This window comes from Hakea prostrata, chromosome 10, assembly GCF_041222555.1.
Source record: "Hakea prostrata isolate BN-2017 chromosome 10, UWA_Hpros_2, whole genome shotgun sequence".
In the NCBI taxonomy this organism is placed as follows: domain Eukaryota; kingdom Viridiplantae; phylum Streptophyta; class Magnoliopsida; order Proteales; family Proteaceae; genus Hakea; species Hakea prostrata.
Window position 1 is genome coordinate 23,335,295 of NC_142609.1, and position 23,778 is coordinate 23,359,072.

Genomic DNA, 23,778 nt, shown 5'->3' on the forward strand with positions numbered 1-23,778 from the left:
AGATGTCTCCATATCATTTGTTGAGCACCAAGATCCAGCTTAACGATGACCCTTCCCTCTCTCACACACAGAGTCCTCAACCAACCTCAGAAAATCACAGAATACACTGAATGGAATCAGCTTAATGTTAATAGTAATAGTTTTATTAATACTTAATTATGAGGAAAACAGAATAAGCAAACACAACGGTAGAATCGCCTCCTACAGCTACCTGAGAGCAACAGCTCTCCCCCTGCAAGGCATACCTTGCAATTTCCCTAACATCCTACCCTACTCCAAAATAAATATTAAACTAGTTTCCTAATAGATAATCCCCCCACCCCCACCAAAAAACAAATAAATAAAAAATCCTAATTTAACTATTTCCATTCCAGGACAGCAGCAATCTCCATCAGATCTGATTTCTTTCCATTATTGCTGCATATATGTTCCCTATCCCCTTTCTTTCTATTTTTGTGAGTAGTATACTTGCAAAAAGAACCTGTAAAATAAAGAAGGTGAGAAGAGTTGGGATGGTAGGCAAGACCCACCATAATGTACACATGAGAGTGTAGACTCTTACAGTCTTACCTAACATGAGAAAAACAAAGAGAACTCTGCTTGAATTTGGTGCCGAATCAAAACATGTTTACATAGATGGAGAAACCAAGGGTATATCATATACATTTTGTCTATAAATAGGGAAGGAGCTCCTTGCAACAATTATCAACTCAGGTGTATCACATACATTTTGTCTATAAATAGGGAAGGAGCTCCTTGCAACAATTATCAACTCAGGTTAGGGCCAATATCAAGGTGAGGACCAAAGTCAGGGTTAGGTGTCTAACCTGGCTCGACCCCACCTGAGACGTGACTCTATAGGGTTAGGACCAAGGTCAGGGCCCAGCTAGGGTATTTAGGGTCAGACTCAGGGTTTTGAGAATCCTGGCCCAACCCAGCCCTGTTGCAACCTAGAACTGATGCAACAATGAAAAATGTAAATTTATTTCACTTAAGTGGCTTATGTGTCAACAGAACAATTTGGGCATATTTTAATTCCATTTAATGGTTTCCAATGAACAGTTCCTGTGTCATATTTGGATTCTTCAAGTCACTTCCCTGTTCATTCATGGTCCACATGGTAGAGCCAAAGTGGAACCCACCATTCCAACAGGTTTGCCTGTGAGTGGTGATGGATGAGAATGATCCCAACCAGGTGATATGTTTAATGTAGACACAGAATAGCATATAAATTAAATTAAAAGCTTTCAGCCAGAACAGAAACCAAAACCAATAACAAAAACATAACAATTTAACCATCAATCTACAATAATAATTTGGGTAGAATATAATTCAGCCTTATCCCAACTATATGGGTTGGTGACATGGATTCTTATCCTTCAATCAGCCCAGCAGAAAACATGGACAAAATGAAGATATGCAGGTTAGACGGTTGTGTCCATTTGGATCATGTTAATCATGGCCAAGGATAAGCCTTTTGATGGATTCAAAGCACACTCATATCAGTTTTGATTCTACCCATCTCTAAGGGGTGATACGCCCACTGCAAAAGATGCCTGGTTTCCTTGTCTCATCTCTCCATTATATGCTGGTGCCTATGCCTACTTTGAGTATCGAATAATTACACACAAACAAAACAGAAACAAAAACCATTTCAAGCATAGGTCTTGCTGTATCATTTGCAAACTTGCACTTGCTACATTGATTGAACTTACATGGCACTCAAATTGTGAATTGTAAACTTATTGCAATGTTATATTGAACAATAAGTACTAGGATTTCCATACCAGGACGTACTAAAAGAAGTAAGCCCACAGATGCATATTAAAAATGAATAACATGATGGGTAGAGTATCAGCAAGGGAAAATCACTGCTTCTTCTCTTCTGCTTTCCTTGGCTGGAAAAAAAGGGAGGTTAACATTAGAACATGAAAAGCCATACCAACAATCTGGGAACTCACGTGGACAGAGGAAAATCAACATATGAATATGGAAAACAATAACAGCCATTTTGGCAAACATGTAGAGCAGGACATATGATTCAACTATATGTCAACTTTTTCTACAAGAAAACACAATAATATTTGAGGGAAGGGAAACACAGTTGAACAAGCTGGCCTGAATAAGCTTATCAAGGTTTCACGTCTCATTATGCCACATGGACTGATGATGAGGTTACTGTGACCCTGAGGTAGCCACAACATGTCTTGGATTAGTCACATGTCAATATTCAGTCTAATTTGATCAAATACTGATGCAGATCAGAGGAACAAAAGAAAAAGGACCAGACACATCCCAGCTATTAGGCCTCCTTGAGCTCAGCCAGCCCTTGGGTTGGTCTATTACAGTCACAGCCCTAGTTTCCAGCCCATTAAGTTTACAACTAATAAGTTCTAGCGTGAGGGCAACTGGCTTCTACTGTCTATTTAGTTATAGGAAATTACATGGACCTCCCAATGTGTTTTGTAAAGAACACTTCCCCCTGACGTTATTGTATTTTCTACCTTGGACTGTTGTGTTTCATCCAGCCATCGCCTGTGGCTGATTCTCTAAAATTCTATCACCTGGCAAAATCTTTTTGGGTTGAGATTTTCACATGTAAGCAGGGTACTTTAGGCACTATCTGTTCATAAAATCTTAGTCCCATTGAATCTGCCACTTGGCACATAATTGGGCTGCCCCAACAAGCTTATCAAGGCAGATCCTTCTGCAAAGTTATACCCATGAGGGAAAATAAATTCTCGATATCTTTAACTGTACACTTGGCACACATGCAAAAGAAGTGGTCATGAGTCATGACCTTAGATTTGATCTATGGAATTTTTTAATTAGATTAAAAAGATAAACAAATAGATGGCATAGATGGTTATGATCACGACCAAGAATGTCTCCAGTGGGATCTAGAAGCCCATGCATCTACAACTAGTCCAGACAGGAAACAGAAAGTGGCTACCGCATGTTTGGCCTTCAAAAATAATTTCTACATGGAGCCTGCAATGCTTTTTGTTTTCTTGCATTGGTTTCCTGGTTTGTTGGCAACGTGGGGGAGTGGTCATGAATACTGACAGGTTGCAAACAGGTAACAGATAGACATATTAGAATGCAACCAACCATCCAACACTCACAACATCTCAATACACACTGTACAGCACATTCATCTACTGATTGAAAAGAATTATCTGAAGGAAAGTCACACTGAACTCATTGCAGCCTATACCGGTCATTCCTATCAGACTTAAAACAATGAGTGAAGGATCTTACAGGATATTTAATGTAATCTATGTGTTCTGATGTAGGGAAACCATGCAACGCAAATGCCCAATCCTAGAAGATATATCTAGGGCCAAAAAAAGGAACACCTAAACGCTTCAAATATCTTACAGATTTAAGGTCATTCCAGATCTGACTGAACAGATTCCAGCTCCTAATTCCAATGACCAGTAGGATGTTCTCCTTTTCCAAATTGTCAAAAAAATTCTCTTCTTTCCCTATTGAAAGTTCAGTTTATTCAATTTGTGCAAGTAAGGGAAATAAAATAACCGCTGAAACAAAGGTAACTGGAGCAAAAGCAATCCAGCAGACATGGCTTGTGTTCTGTTTTGTTAAGAACTTGGATCAAGTGAGTGATTGGGGAGTATAAATGACAAACAAATATTAACTTATCAGATCAAGTGACCTTGAAAGCTGCTCAAAATGCAGACTCATCAGTACCTTCATATAGTCATACTACAATATAGATGGAATTATTGTATGCACTTCCTTCTCAAACTTGCATTAAAGGAAGAATGCTTATCAATTAGTAGATTAGGGAACAATCAATAATTGATATACCATTTCCAAGGGAAATTGGATGATCTCCAAATGACAATGTTAATAAGAAGGCAGCTCCCAGCATGCTGGTCATGTTCAAACAGAAGTTTGGTGACAATAACCAAAATTTTATAGTCCTGTTTTACTTTTTTGGGTACAAGTTGTATAGTAATTCTAAGCACATATCGAAGTAATAAAACTAGTACCCTGGAAAACTCAAAACTCGATTTGTCAGCATCATTATACTAGAAAAGATGGAATTCTTGCAGCTGGTAACAGTTTCCATTACTTTGGACCAATGGACCAAAAGAAACAGGATAATTTTTAAAGAATAAAACCCAAGTTTTTGGGGGTTTAGGGGCTTTTCTATGAGACATGTTAAAGGTTTGTTCAATGCTCTAGATGGACTAATGCAGAAGGAAGAGAAAAAATGTGTAGGGTCCAAGCTCATGCGTGCAAATGCTATGAGTTGGAACAACTATCTCGGTAAGAAACCAAAAGAACTACTTGGGATAGTGTGTATACTAGGTTTTCTCTACCATGAAATGAAGAAAAGAGTGATAAGAGAGTTACAAAGTTGAATTCCAAAAGTTTGAATCAAACAGGGGATTCAAAGAGTTTGTGGAAAAAGAGAACTTCAGATATATAGAACTCTTATTGTCAATTAATAAGAAACTGGGGTTTCTCACATACTAAAATTGCAATTTACATGCCCCCCAACAAGCATATTATTAGTTCTTCTATGCTGTCAGAAAGAAGAATAGTAAGAAGGAAGACCTACAGCAACACCAGCTCCCTCTATGAAATGCGTTCAACAGCTGAATTCTTTGAATTCACTGATGGAGAGTTAAAGTTTAGCAGAAGCACAAGTACTACTACAGCTAGTGTCGCGACTCACTTATAAATTGATGGATACAAAAAAAGAGAGAGAAAGATAAAGAGAGAGGGCTGTAAACCCATGAGCTTGAAAGAGAGTGTTGCTATTGTATTCTGAAGATGAGACCCAATATCAGATAGGTTCCTACAGCTATTAGGTTAAGGATTTGAATCAATATTGTTGCTGCCTATCTTGTTTAAAAGGAGATGATGCATCAGGTTATTTCTCCAAAAATCTATTTGAGTACTTTCCAAAGCTGTTCCTTTTGGTGATGCAAACAGGAACTCGGAAAAGAAAGTCTTTCTCAAAGTCTAGCAGTCTTATCTTCAATTTCACCCTGACATTGGTTTTGAAGTAGGAATGCAGATTCACTATAGATAAATTTCAAGACATTGAAAGATAATAGCACAGAGTGTAACTAACAGGTCGATTGTACATAACTCTTAACGTGTACACAAATGCAGGCCATACCCATTCATGCACTTTTTGCTCCTGATATCACTAACAGGAAACTTATTTTCCCAACAAAAAGACAGGAGGGGATGTAAGTGGGAGGAGGGAATCAAAACCAGAGTTTTGCAGTTTAACTAAAGCCAGATTTCGGAGAGAGAGAGTAGCAGTCGTTAAAATAAAAGAATCTCTTCCTATGATTCAGCTGCATCATAGAATGAAAGAATCAACACTCAGCAAATACAGAAGCAGACCATCACACTATATGCCCATCATATGTCTGACGAAATGCCCATTAAAGAAACAGTAGTATAACCAGTACGGGAAGAAGCGAGGCACCAAATTAGTAGAAAAATAAGGATAGAGGAAAGCAAAAACATTAGTCCATATAAATACCTTGGTACCAGGTGCGTGTTGATGGAGCTCCTCTTCAGGGATAATGACAGGCCATCGTTCACCTGCCTCTCGGAACATTTGCTCGGTTTCAAGGTGCTGACCCTTGTCCAGAATCATAGTCCTGATGTTCTGGGCTGAGGTGGAGGTAGCATCGATAATCTCTTCGACGCCATTCACAAAGGTCACGGTGATCTGTGGAGGGTGATCGTCTGTTCGTCGCTTCACCAGAAGCTGACACGCTGGGTTCGACTCCTTCGCTTTGCGTGCATTGCACTGTGCCAGAAACTCCATGCACGCCGCAGTTCGTGTGTCCAGTGCATTGAACTCGATCTTCACCTTCGACAGAAACTTCAACATCTTTGCCCCCACACTCGCCAAGAACAAAACGCAGAAATTGAAGATGTTTTCGATTTATGAAAGTCAAAATCCTTTTTCCTGCGTGTCTGGTTCAACCATTCTTGCCAAAGGCTCACGCCAATGAAACCGGGCCAGGTTGGGTTGGGAATTTTCAAACCCTAACCCATCCTCTCTTTTTTTTTTTCAACTTGCAGTTTTAGACTAGGTTTTAAGTATTCTACAATACAACACAATACATATCCATATTCAATACATTTCTAGGTTGTGCTAAAATACATTGGACAAGACGAAACGTCAATTAAAATCACTTAACTAATAAATACTTGATACCAACATTTTAGACCTTCACTTTTCTCTGAGGGCGTTATTTCGAGATAATTTTGATCCTTCTCTGTGTCCTGCGAGCTATTTCTATCTCTTTTTAGTATTTATTCAGATATTCTTTCACAATATTTTCAAGCCTTTTTTCTAATTGGATTTCAGGGTTCCATTCAATTATGTTCTTCTTATGCGCAAAGAAGATACTTTTATGTGTTAATGTACTGCTTATATGCATTTCCCCATCAATCTGTTGCTCCTGATCTCCTGATCCTGGACTTATTCAACACCGAGAGGAATTAGCCACTCCTCAACAAGAAAGGAGCTCAAAACTCTGGTTCACAAGGTCAGGCCAAACTTATTTGTTCTTGTCACAAATAAAATCTGAGGATCTATGTTACCATAGTGTTTGTTTTAGTTTGGGTTTTAGTAGTTTTGTATAGTCTCCTCCATGTGGTAGAGCTGGAGGTATTCTACTGTGTTGGGATAACAGTGTGCTCGTGCATGTTGTTTGGACAACAACTTGGTGTTTTCATGTATTAATGGCTTATTTGAATAAGCAATTCAATGTGACTTTCCTTTATATGAGTCCTTACCCTCAGAGCCAAAGCATGCAATGGAATTCTCTTCTAAATCTTGCCAATCTTATGGACTTGGTCTGGGAATTAGGAGGTGATTGGAACTTCTATTTAAATTATGATGAAAAAGAGAGGTGGACTTCCTTTAACATGGACACACATCAAACCTTTTTAGCACTTCATCAGACAAGCAAATTTACTTGATGACAATCCATAGGAAGAAAAATGACATGGACAAACAAACAAAAATTATTGGGAAGAATTGAAGGAAAGTTGGACAGGTTATGGATTTTTCAAAAACTAACGACAAGAGTATAATTCTCCATACACACAGCAATGTTGGCAAGCATCATAAGCTTTTTCAGATTTGAAGCATTTTGGACTATAGAGCCATCTTTCAAGGAATTAGTTACTCAGAATTGGCAGCAAGAAATCTCAGGTTCTCCATGTTTATACTTTATCCAAAAAGCTCTCAAATCTTAGCTCTTCTCTCATCTCTTGGAGCAAATCCATGGTGGGAAATGTAAAGAGGAGAAAAACAAATCAGAAGTGATTTAGAGATGCACTCAGCTCTCCCTTTAGAAAAAAGAAATGAGAAAATTGGTTCATAATAGAAAGTGAACCTCTTGGCAAATTTAAGACTGGTTATGAATCAACAAATTAAAGTGTGATTGAATCAAGGGAGGTGATAAAAACTTGAGGTTCTTTCACCTCACCACTCTCAAACCAAGGGCTTTCAACAAAATAAGAGGGTTCAATCATGAAGGTCTTCATGTTTCAGATACAAAGCATATTGCAGCAGCTTTTAATTCTCATTTTCAAGACTATATACAGCTCTTCTTCTCCTACCATAGAATATTCATATTTCTGCCACATTAAAGGAAGAGTTTCAGAAGAGGGAAGCAGGACTTTGTTAGCACCAATGACAGATTTGGAAATTCATGAAGCAGTGCACAGTATTGGAGCATACAAAGCATTAGGCCCTGATGGGTTTTCAGGTATCTTTTTTCATAGATCTTGGGTACATGTGAGTCTGACATAGTCAAATTTGTCAAAGATTTCTTTATGACTAATAGCTTCTCCACTGCTCTAAATCATACATACATCACATTAGTTCCTAAAGTTGATTCTCCAAACTTAATTGGGGACTTCAGACCTCTAGGATTATGTAATGTTTGCTATAAAGTTATTTCCAAGGTTATCGTAAGTATGCTTAAACCTTTGCTCAAGAATATGATCTCATTTAATCAAAATGGATCCATTCAAGGTCGACACATTCAAGAAAAAATCTTAATAAGCCATGAAATGATGACTGTGATACATATAACAGAAAGAATGCAAAGAAAGGTTTGATGACTATGAAATTTATATCACCAAAGCATATGACAGGTTGGAGTGGAAATTCTTGGAGCTTGCTTTAATCAACTACAGATTCCCTCAAAAATGGATAAAGTGAGTGATGTTTTGTGTTGCTACTACTTCCTCTGTTCTTCTTAATGGTTTCCCTCAGCAGAAATTCAAGCCTTCAAGAGGATTGAAGCATGGAGATCCCCTCTCCTCCTACCTTTTTGTACTGTGGGCTGAAGTTCTTTCTGCTCATCTCAAGGAGGCAAGAATCAAGAAGCAACTGAAAGGAATAAAATTAAGTAAAGGAGGGGAGAGTCCTACTTATCTGGCATTTGCAGATGACCTAATACTTTTCAGTCAAGCTACAAAACAAGAGGCAACATGCTTCCAAAACATTTTAAAAAGCTACTGTTATTTTTCAGGAAAGCCACTAAAACATCAACAGAAACATCACACTACTGCCCTTGCACTCCCAATGTGATGTAGAGACTCTTGTTGACACAAATCCACATCACTCCAACATCAGAGATGGATATCTATTTAGACATTCCTTTAATTCATGGAAAGATTAAAAAAAAAAAAGAAGAAGAAGAAGAAGCATTGTAAATCACTGGTGCATAGAGTTAACAGAAGATTATTTAAGTGCACTAGGAAGAGCTTTCCTTTTTCAGGCTGCTTCATCATCAATGCCAAGCCATTTTATGTCTTGTTTTAAGCTTCCAAATGCAACAGTGGAAGAACTAGAAAGAGCGGATTGGAAATTCTTCTGAACTAATGAAAAAGAAAAACTGATTCATGCAATTGGATGGTACAAAATCTAACACTCTAAAAGAGCTAGAGGATTGAACATAAAAAACTGAAGCGTACAAACTAAGCACTTTGTCTTCGAAGGCATGGGAACTCCTCAATTGCTCTCAAACACATTGGGGGGACTGATAAAACTAAAAAATACTTCAAGGATGGTAGTTTCCTTCAAGTTAACTTGAAAGCAAACTCTTCTTGGGAATGGAAATCACTTCTATTGGCTTGAGATTTTTTGAAGAAGGGTTTCCTTCTTTTATTGGGGGATGGAAAGTCAATTAACATGGACTTACCCATGGATCCCAGGTGAGATCCTCCTCACTCCACCCTTCACCTAAACCCAAATGCACCCAAGTCTTTCCTTCTTTATCAATGAGACATCTAAATCATGGAACATGGAAATACTGAGGGAATGGTGGACCGGACGACATGGTGTAGATTATATCTAATATAGATATACCTTTATTTGAAAGAGAAGATGAACTCATTTGGTGGCTGACAGCAAAAGGGAATTTTATAGTGGCTTCAGCTTATATATTTCATGAACAGGAAGAAAATCACACCCCAGAATCAATATGGCTCAAGTTGTGGCATTTAAAACTTGCACCAAGAGTAATCATGTTCATTTGGAAACTTTCACAACAGATTGTTGACTCCAGATTTTCTAAAAAAGAGTGGGTGTAATATTCCTGGATGCAGCTTATGTGGATATGAAAAGTCCAATACAAATCACGTTTTCTTACAATGTTGAATGAGTAAGCAAGTGTGGTCCTCTATGAGTCACTGTTTATGGAACTTTGAAGAAGACCTGCAGGTTCAAATTTAGCATTGGACTGAGCACAAGACCTAGGCACAACAGACTTGATTGTTGAAGAAGATGTTGTATTATTTTTAATATAATAAAATATGTTTTATTTTATTGGATTTGTAAGTGCGGAAAACTTTCCTTTATTTATTTTAGGAAAGTGTATTGTTATATAGTCCCACATTGAAAACCGAGGTGTCGGAATCCAGGTTAATTAATAGTTACCACCTATTAACTTTAACTTATAATAATGAGACACGCCAGTGTGTGTGCAGTGTATGAGTGAGGACGGAATATCGTCCGAGCGCGCACGCGCGGCTTGGGTGTTTGTGGCGCACGCACTTAGCACTTAGGCATCGCTTCGAGTGAGATCAGATCTAAACCGTGTGTTATGATCTAGGGCGATGGAAGTAGATCCATAAATATTGTTTTGATGGTTCTCTGTTCTTGAGTTTTGCGAGTGCTTAGCAAAACTTGACAGATTCAACTCGAAGTTGGGCTTCTTTGTATCCTGGGAGACGGTTCGCAGTACCTCATAGCACCTTGGTGTGAGGGAAAATTACGTCTTAAGGAAAGCGACATTGTAACGCGCCTAGAAGTTCCAGCTCAAATACTATGATCCTTTTTTCCGTTTCTTTAACAAAAGATAATGTATAAATCATAAAGCTACTACAGAATAATAGCACAATCCCTCCTTGGAAGATTATAAGTATAATAAAAGACTGTAGATCTAGCAGTGGCTGTATAGGTACATCCTTTGATTCTATTACCTTCTCTCATACACTTAGAGAAGGTAATAATGGGGTTAATGCGTTGGCTTTCAAAGTAGCAGAATCTCAAGAAGCTATATGGAGCAACACTGTCCCTCCATCCTTCTCACTTTGCCTCGCCTATGATACTAGCTAGATAACTTAGCATGGAACTTGAACCATGGTTTTGAATACAAATAACTATACAAGTACGTCATATAATAACAGTAACATATTTATTCAATATAAACTGATTTCGATTTTAATATGATATGGTTCATTGCATAATTTTGCCCATACCATTACCGTGACATATACCAGAAAATACAATATAAGTCACATAGGTTTGGTTCTTTTGATGGTAACGAGTTGCCAGGGATAGAGATCGCCCAAGGATCATGGGACCCCCACAAAAAGAAAGAGAGAGAACTCTTGGAACCAATTTTTCAACCCATTAACAACCTAAGAAACGGATGCTAGGGCATTCCAAACACAAGAACCTTTTTGTTTTCAAACTTTAGGATCTAAGGAAACATGGAGGGGAAATAATTTTCCTGCAAAACTTTAATCCACCTAAAATGAGGACTTTCCATTAACCTCCAAGCTTGCTTAAGTGACAAAGATGTCCCTCTGATTTACCAGCTAAATTGAGGTTCAAACATCTAGTTTGACTTCGTGTATTCTCGTGTTTCTCTTTTTCAAACAGTTGTATATATTGTTAGTGTTATGTTTGAATCTGACTTGACCTTTGATAAATCGTCAATTAGCTTGTAAAACAATGGAAGATGAGTGCGGACCGACCTTGGGTGGTCTGGAGGCCGCCTAAGGTGGCGTTTGGTTCCGCAATTCCCTGGAATCCGCTTCTATGGGAGTCATGAGTATGTAGGAATCAGGTTCTATAGAATCATATTCGTAAAAAAAAATTGTTTGGTTACCCTGATTCTGGAAAGTGAATATGTCTGAAAAACCATTTTGTTACCCTGATTCTGAAAGTGAATCTGACTGAAAAACTGTTTGGTTACCCTAATTCTGAAAGTGAATCTATCTGAAAAACTGTTTGGTTACCCTGATTCTGAAAGTGAATTTGCTTTGTTATTTGATTTGATTAATGATTGAGCATAACAATTATTTACAAAATTCAATAAATAAATCAACCATGAAGAAGAGGAAGGAAGGCCAGTAGCCTAATGTCACTCCCAAATTGCATCCACGAGTTCCCTTCTTTTGGGTCCTGCATTGCCATAGGAGATAAATGAACTTACAGATTCAAGGCAAAAAATTATAGCAACTGCATACCATCCATGTATACCATGCAGCTCATCTTGACAAGAATTCAAAATGGGGATGAATGGGGAACCAAACGCCTCCTCCTAGAATCAATTGGTGCCAAAAATCCATAGGATCAACAGTGACTGAACCCAACCTGGATATCCAAATAACCAACTTTATTTGTGTCTAGTGCCAAGTATGACCTCAGATGAGGCCTATTAGAGGGCTAGTATACATATCATTGGCACCATGTAGCTGAGACTTCCCTAATTTCACTGGGGCTATTCTCTTCCCTCTTACCTTCACTTTCAATTCTCATTTATCACCATTTATTCTTTCTATCCTTCCTCATGTTTTCTATCTAAGGTAGTGTACACCGCATAATATATAGGTGGGGCAAAGGGGATCAAACATAGCAGGACATGTGGGGAATAAGTGATCAAGAGGACATAAGGACAGATGGCAAGGTCTCAATCAAGGGGGGTGTTGGTAGCCACATTTACATTGGGATTTTTGGCAGGAGAAATGTTGTAGAAAAATAAAGAGAAACTCTCAATTATTTTTCATACTGGGACTGGGAATGTCAAGCAATAGGATCTCTTTGTTTTTGTTGGAAACGAATGATTTTGTATGCATTGTTGGTAAGGACCATTCACATGTACCACATGCTAGAATTGATCGCTTATTAAATTTTATTTCTGCTACCATCTGAAGATAGTGACTCTTTCAGATTAGTCTATCTTGTAGTGATTTTTGTTTTATGTTGTTTTGCCAACCACAGAAATCAAATTATCAGTAAATGCAGGAAGAATCGAACTCTTTATAATGGATCTCTGTTTATCCAAAAATCAAAAACACAAAAGAAAAGAAAAAGTTTGTTGTTGGGTTTAAGATTTTAAGTCTGCACTTTTAACGGGTAAGTCATTGAGAGAAAATCTTACTGTAACCAAGATGGAGATCAAGAGCAGAAGCATATGTTTCAGGTTGAGACTAAAGAATCATACAAGGGAACGGGAGATTGGAAGATAGAATTCTGGTTTTACTTGCCGCTTCTTATGTCCTGGAACCAGTGAAGAACAGAAGGAGAACCACAAAGGGGGTCTAAAATGAAAGCCTGCTTACAATACAAATTCTGTTGATATACATGGAGAAACCGAACTGAGATTTGAACAGAACTACATTGAAATTATTTTTTTTTTGGGGGGGGGGGGGTAGAAACTACATTGAAATTTTGAGAACCCAAAAGGAAAAAAAGCTGGAAAAAACTTTTAAGCGAATTTTTTCAGAGATATACAAGGAAATCTCAATCATACATAATTATTTAATATCCCTCAAAAGTCTTAACAGGAAAATAGAATACCCTGAATTTCATATCTCCGAATCTGCCACAAGGAGCTTCCTGATTGTTAATGCGATCCATAGGTACTCTTCCACCTGGAACTGCTTCTGCGAAAGCTCATAGTACTTCACAAACTGTTCTCTTGCCTCTGTTTGTCTATCAAGAAGACTAAAAATCAAACCTCGGCAGAAGTAAGGCCTGAAATCTTTTGGGTCTTCCATTGCCAATTGTTGGCAAATCTTCAGAGCCTCATCAACATTCTTATGAAGAAACTAAATTTGAGCCATAATTAACCTTACATTGCGTGATTGCTCACTCTTCTGCTCCTCCACAGCATGGGTCAATGCTTCTTCCAATTGTTTCAGCGCAGCTTCCCCTTCTCCACAGTTGTAAAGCAGCCATCACCTGCAGGTACTGCATCAGAGACAAATAATAAATCAATTAAAGGTTGAACATTGCAAAGAGCAGCAATCTTCAAAAGAAAGGACTAGGTAGGACAGAATCAAAGCAACAATCTTATTAAAAAACTATTTCCCAGTTTCAAGAAACAATTCCCTCACTGTCAGTTTCATTTAACAAAATTACCACAAAATAAATAATCGAAGCATTCATAAAAAGAAGGTAAACAAAAGATAACCAGACAACAATTGGGATGAAAGCTTACACTCTATTTTAGCAAGCACTATACTTTGGATTTCAGACCGATTTGGACAGCGATTAACTACTGATTAATGCACAATCTTCGTAAAGGAAAAGTGATATAATGGGAAAAGATTTGAATAAGTATCAAATATATTCAAATGAAATAAGTTAAACATACAACAAAGATGAATTTGTATTGCATAGTGCAGCAACCTCTTGTAGGAAAGGGAGAGTTGTGTGTCGTAAGTAAGGTTCTCTTACTGGTGCAAGCACATGAATCAAAAGGCTCTCCTTTCCCTAGGTAACTGAACAATCCTCCACAAATACCTGAAGAGTAGAAAAAGAACCACTGTGAAGGCATGGTAAACTTTTATCCTTTTGCCAATGATCTTCCAAAAATGACTGAGTCAAAAGCAATTGTTCTAGGGAATGTCTTGAGATCTCCGGTTGGTGAAAATGAGTACAAAAAACCATCCAGAAAACCAATAGAAATCCAACCTGTTGCATACTAGAGAGAGAGGCAATGAGTATCCCCAATTGAAGTACCTGTATATACTAAGATTCATCAAACCTGTTTCTCACTTGCTGAAGTTGTGAAAAAGAATAATATTTTGAACCATCCACAAAACCAATAGAAATCCAACATGATTTCTTTCTAGAAGGCACCATTCATAACCCAATATTAATGTACCCTTAACAATACATGTTGAAAAGACAAATGTTTTTACCTATTTGTTGCAAACAAAAATACATAACAAGAAAAATTTGGGAACGCTGGAGTTGCAGAGCAGAGAAGCTAGGGTTCTTCTTCCAGATCTGCCGAAAACACCACGATTCAATAAATCTGTGATAGGGATCCTTCGTCGCAGGGTTGGCGGTGTTGTCGCCTTCTTCAGATCAAGAAATGGCTCGCCTTCTCAGCAGCAAAAGTGTTTCGAGTTGCTTGCCTTCTCAGCAGCGGAAGTGCTTCGAGTTCTCAGCAACAGGAGTGAGGAGTGCAGAAGTCACGAGTTGGGAGTGATTCAAACTTCTTAGCAGCAGGAGTGAACGGATCTTCGACTTCAGCAGCGGGAGTGCGGAGAGCTTTGTCTTCTATCGAGTGTCGAGCATTCGTTTCGATGAAAGTGAGTTTGGGCGAGTCACGTTCATTTTCTCCTTTTTATATCGAGCCCAAAATTGGCTGACTCGATTTGGAAACCACCTCAATAGGTGGTTTCCAAGTGATTCAGATTTTTAGGCTAAAACGTGGATTCTTGGAGATTCATGACTCACGAAGAAACCGATTCAATTTTTAACCAAACGCCTTTTTTTGTTGGAGTCATGATTCCCTAGAGTCTGATTCTGCAGAATTGCTGAACCAAACGCCACCTAAGGCAATCAAGTAGACACACACAACAACAAGAAGATTCTTGTGTAGCTTCATTCCCTAGATCATCCAATCTAGTTACTTAGTAGTTTTCTTCTGGGACTGTAAGTTCGAGTCCAATATAGTTTCTAACTTGGCTTCATAGTCCTTCCTCATAGGAAGTAGTCTTCCAAAAGTTACGGGCATCATCAGTACCATCCACAGGGATTAGTTGTGGCAGAGATCTAGCCGTCCGATCTCTACTCTCGAACCATAGGGGTCTAGCCCCCCAATTTACCAATTAGGAACTCGAACAGCTTTACAGGAATTAGCTTCATGATGATCATCAACCTCAGTAACTCTCGAATTGATTACATGGTAATTATATACCCATCTGTGTCAAGCGTGAGTTGACTTCCTTCCGAGAACTACTAATTTAACTTCAACATGCAGTTTAGGTGCATGGTGGTCCTTGAAAATTTGCTATGCTTCCATCCTCGTTACTATCATAGGATAACTCCTTCTCATCATCAACCTAAAGATGCTCTCTTGTTTGCTTTCAAATTGAAAGTGGGATGCCTTGACGTCCATGGCCATCTTCATATACATTGTTTCCTTGTTCTCAAGAGGAATAGAAAGTGCAGGAAGATTTTGCTAAGAAATCTCTCTTATGGGAAGTTGCTATTATTAGCAAGAACACAACGTCCATGTCTGAATATTTTTATAAATACAAGCTAAGCAGAGACGCCTCTTGTTTCTACTTATAGATAGTAGTTAGGATGATTTTACCCAGACGATTAAAATAGAGGAGTTGGGGTATAAACAATTACAAAAACTGAAAACAATCCCAGATTATTTAAGGAATACCCAGATATGTGACACTTAAAACCATGTGCCATTTGGACAAGCTATCACGAGATCTGATCAAACTCCTGGTGGTTGAGACGTATAGGTATGTATGACAAACAGATCTCTCTCATCACAGACTTTCAGAGTCAGGTTTGAGCAGAAAACAGTAACAGAACAGACGATTTTATTAAAGGTTCACGGGAGAAACTGTTAGAAAGGCATTCCCAACACAATACCACACCACATTCCTGAAGAAGGGATAAGGAAGAAGACACATGAAATCAGGGGTCACAAGACATATATATACACAAAATTAAGGCCACTTTCCATCCACTGTTTATTTTATGTAATAGAGCTATTTTAGGGTATATAATTCAGTGTGACCCTATGTTTCTTAGATATTCATCTAGACTCCTTGAGTCTAGCATAATTGTTACACTTAACTCCATCTTGTTTTTCTTTTTCTCCTAGAATTGAGTTTTGTTTGGGCCAACTTAAGCACATCATGACTACATTCTAATCAGGAGTATAGCTTTATATAATTATTTAAATATACAACAAGACGTTGCCCTGGTCTCAAGGAGATTCGAACTCTTGACCCCGTTTTATTTGAGCATTTTCATTAATTGTGAATATATGAATATATTTGTCTTTAATATGCTTCAAAATGCAAATGAATCCATGGGAAAACTGACAGGATTTCAAGTTAAAAGGGTTCTTTTATCTTTTTTTGAGCATCAATCAGTAGTCTAAGGATGTCAAACGGTATGGTGTTGGTACTGTACATCAAATCAATATCCGAAATTGAAATCATATTAGACGGTTTTGTATGTACATTTACAAAACTGTTACTATACCATCACGGTATGCTAACATTTCAATTAAAAAAAATGGTGTGAATACAATATTAAAGGGTACAATATGATGTTAATGTTTATATGACATTAAAAGGATATTTGGGCCAAAGAAAATACATAAAAATGATATAAATAATAAAAGAATTGTAAAAAAGTAAGGGTAATTTTCATTTGGACCCTTGAGGTTTGGTCCATGTCACTTTTAGTCCAATTTAAGTTTTCTTTTGCAGATGGCTCTCTGTAGTTTCAAGAAATGATTAAATAAGGACATGTTTTACATAAATAGTTACTTTAATGACAAAATTACCCTTGTGTCCTTTGACATAGTTGGAAAATTGGGGATTATTTTGAAGCCAGATCTTGCGCTGCAAGTCCCAATCGTAGATCTTGGGGCCAAGAGTGTAGGTAACGTTGGGATTGAAATCAGGCTGAGAAGGTTTAGAAGGGTCTATAGGATCGCTATCTGAACGAATCTCAGCTATAATTCGATTAGTTTCCTCGATGATATTCTGATTCTCTGCCTCAGCATCTGGTATTCTGGCAAGGTTGTCAACGCCAATGGTGCCACGAAGAACAAGAATGGTGACAGACCCACAAAGAATGGTGACCTTGAGATTGTTGAAGGTCTTCTTGATCTGATAACCACGAGGTAAGCCTAAAGAAGTTCGGCCGCTGAGTCTGGTGCTGCTGATGGGAAGCGAACCACCAGCTCCTCCACTTCTCTTCTGAGTTGTGTGGCTCTCTTGACCCATCTCTTTCTATCAACATAACCCTGTTTCGTCTTCTCTCTTCCAATCAAATCACATAAAGAAAGAGATGTTAGAAGTGTCACAGACAAAGAAGAACCCTAATAGCGATGGATTGATAGCTCCATAGTTGAAGAGTGTGAGAACACAACAGATGACAACAGAGGTAGGGAAGAAGAAACCACACTGGTACAACTAAAGGGTGAACACCGACGATACCAACCAAGATTCTCCCATTCCATAATATTTTATTTTATTTTCAGCTTTATTCCAAAGGACACAAGGGTATTTTCGTCACAAAATTTATTAAACTAACTATTTTTGTTAAACATGTCCTTATTTAATCATTTCTTAAAACTACAGGGGAGCCATCTGTAAAAGAAAACTTAAACTGAACTAAAAGTGACCTGACCTCAAAAGGTCCAGATGAAAATTACCTAAAATATAATACAAAAACAATATATATAAGCTATAAATAGCAGACGGTGCCGCATTCAAAACCGTTGCCATAGCTTTTGAAATGTTTCAAAATGGTACAATTTTACATTGATGCTTTCGGTTTCGGTTTCGGTTTGGGTATCAAATTGAAATCGTTATCAGTCCTTTTTTGGGAATAAAATCCTTATCAGTCGCTAATATGTTAGCAACTAATAACAAAACTTTACTGAGATGATAAGGGGTCAAACTATATTAAAGGCAAGCATCAGGGATGTCCTTGTAAATTACCTTTAAATGCTGTGGTTAATCACGCCCTTTCATTCCTTACCCGCTTGTTTTATTTTTCTAAGGCTGCGTTTGTTTGCAAAGGTGGGGTGGGAAAAAAAAACATGAAGGGTAAGGAGAAAGAGGAAGGATTTGGATCCCAATTTTTTTTTCCCAACTTTCCTACAAAATCCCCCAAATATGGGGGTTTTAAAATAGGGTCCCTACGCAGGCTAAGAACCTTGTTTCCCACTTTCCCACGCGAAACACTCTACCATTTTAGGATTTAAAGGAAAAGTAAGAAATTTACACATTTTTCAAGAATTTTCCCACCCCTTTTTTCCCACCCCACCTTTATTCCAGCAAACAAACGCAGCCTAAAGGAAGTAAAAGAAGAAAGAAAGAGCGAGGAGGATAATTTGTTTGTTTCCGACAAAAGAAGAGGGTCCCACGCAGGCTAAGAGCTGCATGTGAATTCGCATGTGAACGTCGTCCACCGTCGCATTCATAGTTTCACTGCACATGGATGAGAGAAGACAAGCTTCCCTTTTTTTTTTTTTTTTTTTTTTTTTTTCTTTTTTTTTGTAAGTTTAATAAATTTACTAGACTAGGCTTTTCCTTCAATGTAATAAGACTATAATACCCTTACATATATATTCATGGACTATGAAACATGGTTAATTTGCATTAAGTTGTTCTAATTCTAAGCCCATGTTATAATGAAGACCAAATTTAACCATGTAAAATGTTCTGGACTTGATTTGGGGCTTAAATTCACCTAAATTGTTGTTTATAATTTCTCGAGTGGTTGAAATGGGTAAAAAGAATTGCTAGGGTTGTTTAGTTCTTCTTTGTGGTAAAAAAGTAAAAAGCCATCCTTAAAATGATGGGTAAAGAAGTAACTGTGCATGAGAGTGGTCTTGTATGTCCTCTAACTAACTGAGGGTATTCTTGTCATTTATGAACTTATTTTGTTACCATATTAAGCACTAAGTCACTTTCATGGTTGGGATATCTGATAGAGCTCACATTATTAGAGAGAGACAAAATTGTAAATATGTGGCCTTTTTGCATTTACTATGAAAGCCCAACGGTCTATAAATACCTTTTAAACTTCCTTCCCATCCTCTCATCCACCACATAACACTTCTCCCTTCCCTCTCCTTCTAGGCCTATCTTCTACTTCTCTTCCCTGAAGCTCAAGCAATGGCAAACAAAGTTAGCTTTCTTTTGGTATCTCTTCTGATGATACTTGTTCTACAAGAAGGAATCAAGGTAAGTCCTCAAATTTATAGTCTTCCAATCCTGCTTATGTACCTTTAAGAGCTTAATTTCAATTGGGTAATTCATTCCAGGCAACTAGCACAGAAGCTCCAGCAGCAGAACCACAACCACCCAACAGCTTTTACCCGGTAATTATTAACTAAGAGAATCATGATCACCCAGTTAATTTTTCTAATCTATAACTAACCCCTTCTGGGTTTCTTGGATTGTAGCATGGAGTCACCCAAGGCAGCCTTAAACCCGAAGGTGAGTGATCATCACTTACTATATCTGGGCTTGTTTCTGTTGTGTATGTGGGTTTGTGTTTGTGTGGCTGAGCATGGTTTCTGTGCAGAGTGTGCACCACATTGCACTACTAGATGTTCAGCAACAGCTTACAAGAAGCCATGCATGTTCTTCTGCCAGAAGTGCTGTGCTAAGTGCTTGTGTGTTCCTCCTGGAACATATGGGAACAAGCAGTTCTGTCCTTGTTACAATAGCTGGAAGACCAAGAGAGGGGGACCCAAATGCCCATGATCTGGGTTCTAGCACAAAGGCTCATAGATTGCTTCCATGTATTCTCTGTATCATTCAATTGTCTTCTCATTTGGTCTTAACATATAAAAGGACTCTGGTGATTTCCCTCTTCAATTATGTAAGTTACTTCATATAGAATCAAGTACCATAAATAAAGCTCAGGTTTGTCTATCTGGGAGAAGTTAATTTCCAGCTCTGTTATTCAAGGTTGTAACTGAAAAAGGGCTATTGTGAGAATCTATTGAATCAAAGTAGGTAATTGATACCGGAGTTGGCAACGGTTCAGTCCAAGCCGGTCTCGGTTTGGGCTTTTCAATTTGAAGCTGAAAGCACCGAAAACCAAACATGTTACCATTGGCAAGATTTCGGTTTTGATTTGGTTTCGGGTTGATGCAGTTTGGGTTCGAGTTGGATCGATTTTGAGGCCATTATTGACACATTGTCAAACTATTTCAACCTATTTGAAAATATAATTTTTATTTAGAGAATCAGAAATCGATACTAGGGGTGGCAGTGGTTCGGTCCAAGCCGATTTCTATTTGGGCTTTTTGGTTTCACATATTATTAGCAAGAGTCCGGTTTGCATTTGGGTCGGGTGTATCTTGAGACCTTTACCAATCCGTCATCAAATCATTTTCGCACCTGAAATTTAAAATTATATTTAGGCCTTAGATCTTGCCTCTTAGATCTTACCAAGGTGTTTAACCTATTTAAAACGGGTTATAATCGGTTGGGTTTTTAATGGTTCGGTTGAGTTGTGATTTGGTCCATTTGGTTTACACTAACAGATTCGACCGAACCAACCCAAAACCGATAGGTTTTTCAATTGCCAATCTGACCACCCATCCAATTAGCTTCTAGTTATAATATAAAATCCACCCGATCCGATACTGATGCCGACTTTTCCAACCATGGTTTATTCGGTCTGGATCTTGTTTCGGTTCCGGATTCACTTTACTCAGTTTCACGTCTCTTTTTCGATTCAATTTTTTTGCAAATGTTGTTGGAAGTGGGAAGTGACCCTTACAAGTTCCGTTCCAGGCAATTCCGTAGCTCCTTTTAAAGCTCTTGAAGAGTTCGTAGATCAAGTAGGCTTATGGATTTCCAGTCATTTCTTTCCTTTTATGTTTCAGCTATTTATTTTTTATCTTGACGGAGAAATGAGTTCCTCGCATTCATGTTTGATTTTGAGTAATTGTGGAAAACTTGGCATTTGTTTTCTCAGTTTTGATTGGATTTTATCTTAAATTGTAATAAAACAGAGGAATTCAGATGTTTTCAGGCTTTGGATTACCCAGTCCGGATATGATTCAGAAGGGTTATACTGCATTTGTCAATCTTGCTTATTAATTTTTAATCCTTTTTCCAAATTAAAGAAACGAGATGACTTTGGGTAGCAGGGAAATGGGAATGGATAGTGAATTAATGCAGAAAGAGGAGCTTATTGATGATGTTGAAGCACTGGACTTTCACATGCTTCAATTGCATGTATCAATTTGGATTTTATAATATTTTCTTTGTAATTTGTATTGCTACTAGAGATGAGATTATTTTTCTGTACTGAGTTTTTTATATTCGGTGTTGGGAAGTTCAAGAGGAAAACATTCTAGGTTCGGGAGTTAGTTGCATGACAACATTGGCAACAAAATGATTCATTGAGAAATCAGAGTTTTCCAGCAAACAATGACTACTTGGGGTTTTTCTTTCGATAAATATATAATTCTTTTCATGTTCCCCTGCATTGCTTTGGTACTGTCCCAATCTTTATTATATGGTTGGAGAGCCTTTGTTTGATTTTTATGAAAAGAAAATCTTAAATCTTCAGTAACTTGAACTCTTTGTTGATGACAAGCAACATTTAATGGTCATAGAATGGTAGCAACAGGTAGGCTCTAATGATGTAGATTGTTGATTTTTATGAGAAGAAAATCTTAAATCTTCATTTCATCTTACTGCGGTAGTGCCATATGCTTTTTTTCTTCTCTTTCAATAGAATTTCTTATTGCCAAACAGCAGTTACTATAACTAGGCTGGATTCACATTAAGCATTAACCATCCTGTCCAGTGATTGAAGCTTTTGAAAAAGAGCAGTAGTGTAACAAGGATGAAAACAGGTGCTACTGGGCCTATATACTCATTTTTTCTGGATTGATTTTTACCCTAACACTGGGAAATATTCTCTTACAAGGGATTCATCATCAAGTGTGAAGCCTGACAGTGGATATATTTTTTCTGCAACCCATGCAGGTTCTTTAGAAAAAGACATACTTATTCAGTTACAGTTGGCTGGACAAATGTGATTTGTACTGCCTCTTTTATTTCCTTTATCTGAGCAGTCTGTTTGTTTTGCTAAGTAGTCATTCTTCTTCATAGGGAATCAAGGTATTGATGGATCTTTAGTTTACTTGGTAATCCTTCATGGATTCATGTCCCACTAGAATCCCAGAGATTGTTGTTGCTGTTCTTGATTTCTATTCTACACTCATGTCTTTTGTTCATGCTTCTGGAAAGTGTAGTATTGTGGAGTTAAAAGGTTTCTTGAACTGAGTATTCTGCTAGGAAATGTATGGTCTACATACCAATTAGTTGTGTCATGTGGAAGGTGATGATGCAATTCCAACCACTGTATCTATGGAATGTTGTGGACTGACCCATACTCAAATTCAGTTACATATTCTCCCACTTATATGTGTGTTGCCTCTTGGTTGTCCTCGATTCCAATGCTTCATTCCCGATATTGGTTGACTGCGTTTGCGCCAAACCTTGGTGTCCCAAAAAATTTCAGCCCCATCTGGCTTACCATGTTGCTGATATTTGTTCCAATCCAGATATACCATCTCTTCTCTCTAGACCATGTGTATAAAAATGAAGGGAAAAGAAGTGCATGAACATAAATTTCTCTCCTTTTTTTTCTTTTTTTTTTTTGGTGGTTGGGGGAGGGGGGGGGTTTCCTACTCTCTTTTGCACTTGAAAGTAAGATTGCAGGTGGTGAGATGGCTTTGTTTTGATGTATAGATAAGCACTAGCTATTTCAGAGTTTCTACTCTGTTTTGTTAGAGGAACTTGCCCTTTGTTGTTGTTTCATCTATGACAATAATTATTTCTAGATGATCTATTACCTAGTCATCATAGGTTTAGGTCAAGAAATAGCCTCTCAGCAAAGTTAAGGTAATAATACTGTGCGCATTATGACCCTCCCCAAACCCCATGGTCTTCATTAGGTGTGCCCCTTTCATTTTTCGTGATAATAGATAAGGTTTTGAGATTGGTTTATTGTGTAACTCACCATATTTTGGGTTATCAAAGCCATGTCGAAAATTTGCGAAGAGTGTCCAATACTGAGTTTTGGCATAGCATCACAATGTTTTCAACTGATGGTGAAAAAGAAAAAGATCCTTTGTCACGGTCTATGAAAGGTGAAAAACAGCTTTTTATTCCTCTGGATATTCTAGTTAGAGATCCTATACCATTTAATGTAAAAAGACTGGCCCTGGAAAATTTTCAACTGTCAGTGCAACAAACTTCTTGAATGGTGCACAGAAACTTCTTGTTTACCCAGAATATCCTACCTGGAGGTTTTATATCTGTATTTTGTCTCTGATCCTGGAAAATTCAATGCAAGTTAGTGTGTAAAGGACATGCAATTACCAGCTAGATGTCATTAAGTTTGATAATTTCTTTCTATAAATTTCCGGGTAATATCACTTGTCACTGAAGGATAGTGATACCAACAAAGCTATA

General features: G+C 37.8%; 2 protein-coding genes across 2 annotated transcripts; one reads left to right on the forward strand and one right to left on the reverse strand.

Moving 5' to 3' along the window:
• Positions 1-982: 982 nt before the first annotated feature.
• Positions 983-5,948, reverse strand: LOC149002314 (uncharacterized). The gene is made up of 2 exons (XM_089138510.1): positions 5,534-5,948; positions 983-1,898 (listed from the first exon to the last, which is right to left on the reverse strand). Exons 1-2 carry the CDS (start codon positions 5,888-5,890, stop codon positions 1,869-1,871), a joined length of 387 nt encoding a protein of 128 aa, XP_088994636.1. The 5' UTR covers positions 5,891-5,948; the 3' UTR covers positions 983-1,868.
• A 13,426-nt stretch (positions 5,949-19,374) lies between these two features.
• On the forward strand, positions 19,375-20,417 carry LOC149002315 (Gibberellin-regulated family protein). Its single transcript, XM_089137299.1, has 4 exons — positions 19,375-19,512; positions 19,593-19,649; positions 19,734-19,767; positions 19,856-20,417. The coding sequence occupies exons 1-4, from the start codon at positions 19,444-19,446 to the stop codon at positions 20,035-20,037; spliced, it is 342 nt and encodes a 113-aa protein (XP_088993425.1). The 5' UTR covers positions 19,375-19,443; the 3' UTR covers positions 20,038-20,417.
• Positions 20,418-23,778: the final 3,361 nt, after the last annotated feature.

What these genes read in the sequence shown, in the direction of transcription:
- LOC149002314 (XM_089138510.1), bottom strand. Translation starts at nt 5,890, where the DNA reads ATGTTGAAGTTTCTGTCGAAGGTGAAGATCGAGTTCAATGCACTGGAC. An exon ending in AACACGCACCTGGTACCAAG is followed by an intron (nt 1,899 to 5,533) that starts GTATTTATATGG and finishes CTTTTTTTCCAG; the next exon opens with CCAAGGAAAGCAGAAGAGAA.
- LOC149002315 (XM_089137299.1), top strand. Translation starts at nt 19,444, where the DNA reads ATGGCAAACAAAGTTAGCTTTCTTTTGGTATCTCTTCTGATGATACTT. An exon ending in TTCTACAAGAAGGAATCAAG is followed by an intron (nt 19,513 to 19,592) that starts GTAAGTCCTCAA and finishes AATTCATTCCAG; the next exon opens with GCAACTAGCACAGAAGCTCC. An exon ending in AGGCAGCCTTAAACCCGAAG is followed by an intron (nt 19,768 to 19,855) that starts GTGAGTGATCAT and finishes GTTTCTGTGCAG; the next exon opens with AGTGTGCACCACATTGCACT.